General features: G+C 42.1%; 1 protein-coding gene across 1 annotated transcript; it reads right to left on the reverse strand.

Annotated features, from left to right (window-relative positions):
* Positions 1 to 448: 448 nt before the first annotated feature.
* Positions 449 to 1,307, reverse strand: LOC110035214 (calmodulin-like protein 7). Its single transcript, XM_020739447.1, has one exon. The coding sequence runs from the start codon at positions 1,158 to 1,160 to the stop codon at positions 501 to 503; it is 660 nt and encodes a 219-aa protein (XP_020595106.1). The 5' UTR covers positions 1,161 to 1,307; the 3' UTR covers positions 449 to 500.
* Between the last annotated feature and the right edge of the window lie 360 nt (positions 1,308 to 1,667).

Raw genomic sequence — 1,667 nt, forward strand, 5'->3', positions numbered from 1 at the left:
TTAATCAACTTATCAACAGATTATTCAATAAACTGAACCTGCCCCAAACAGAACCTCAGATAAAACAACATAATATTAATAAAATTTATATATAAATTAACAAATTAACTTATTAAGAAATTATTCCCATAAAAACTAGATCTCCCCATTCGAAATATTGAATTTGAAAAATGAATGAAAGAGGACAGTTAATTTGTAAATAACAAGTTTAAGGTGGTCTGTATCACATTAATACCTTTTTAAGCCCAACAAAAATAAATAAATAAAAATAAAAATAACACTTTTAAATTGATCAGTTTACGCCTAAATCCATAATTTACAATCCAAATCCCTTAAAAAAAATGGAAATCATCAGACGAGCTAAGCTCACAATTCGCTGAGATTCATCTCATCTCAGAGCAATTTCTCTGCAGCAAATCCCAACAAACAATTTCCCACAAACGAACAAGAAACTAAAAAAGATTCAGAAAAAAATACCGGAAGGAAGAAGACGAAGAAGGTCAGAAGAGCAATCCTCCAACATTACCGGCCATCATCTTCTTAAACTCATCAAAATTAACCATCCCATCTCCATCCAAATCAATCTTACTGATCATAGCACGGCAGGCTTCGGCTCGATGTCCTTCCTGGAGTCCAAGCGATTTCAGAACCAGGCTGAGCTCCTCCGCCGTGATCAGGCCATTACCGTTCCCGTCGAACACATCGAACGCTTTTCTGAGCTCCCCATCGTCCTCTTCTTCGGCCGCAGGTTCAGATCTGAGGGAGTTGCAGAGCTCGCCGAACTCGTTTAAGTCGATGAGGCCGTCGCCATTGGAATCCATCCTTTCCATCATGTTCGTCAGATCATCGCCGGTGGTGTGAAGCCCTAGCCGACGGAGTGAATGGCTGAGCTCGGCGGCGGAGATGAAGCCATCGCTGTTGGAGTCGAAGGTCGCGAAAAGTGTCCTGAGATCTGAAGAATCGGGTAGGGATTCAGATCTGCTATCTTGGTGCTCGTTCTTGAGATCTGGGTTGGGGGGCTTGGGTTTGGATTTGGGAGGGGAGATGGAGGAGAGAAGAAGAAGGGAGCGGAGCCATGGGAGGAGTTTGGAGGAGGGAAAGAAGATTGAGTTGAGGAGGCCGCAGAGAAAGAGGAGAGCGAAGAGGATGAGGGCTGCCATGGATAGCTGAGAGAGGTGAGAGTGAGAGGGGAAGAAGAGGGCGGAAGGAGCGGGTTTAAAGGCTGCGAAGGAGAAGTGGGGAATAGCGCGTCAGGTGAGTGCGGGAGAGGGTGAGATTGGTGGATTGAGGAAAGAGGAAAGCGCGTGAAAAACAGAGAAAAAATATATATATAAAATGTTGTTCGTGTGCGACACTCCTCCATTAGAATTTAAAATCTAACGGTACGCATACGATTTTTTTCGCCGGTGATTTCGCGCGACACGGCACATGATACATAAAATTTACATGCGGTGTCTGATCTATACCGTCAAAAGATTAGAATGACCCTACTCTAACACTTAAAAAAATAAAAAAGATGTATTTCACTGGTCTAAATCGACACCTTATACAAATTTACGTGCGGTATCCGTACACAATAAACCCTAACTAGACAGTTAGATTTAGCTATAAAGTTTTACAAAAACTTTTGCATTTAGGTATGTCTGTATGGTTGATACAATAATATG

This window comes from Phalaenopsis equestris, unplaced genomic scaffold (assembly GCF_001263595.1).
Source record: "Phalaenopsis equestris unplaced genomic scaffold, ASM126359v1 Scaffold196804, whole genome shotgun sequence".
Lineage (NCBI taxonomy): Eukaryota > Viridiplantae > Streptophyta > Magnoliopsida > Asparagales > Orchidaceae > Phalaenopsis > Phalaenopsis equestris.

What these genes read in the sequence shown, in the direction of transcription:
- LOC110035214 (XM_020739447.1), bottom strand. Translation starts at nt 1,160, where the DNA reads ATGGCAGCCCTCATCCTCTTCGCTCTCCTCTTTCTCTGCGGCCTCCTC.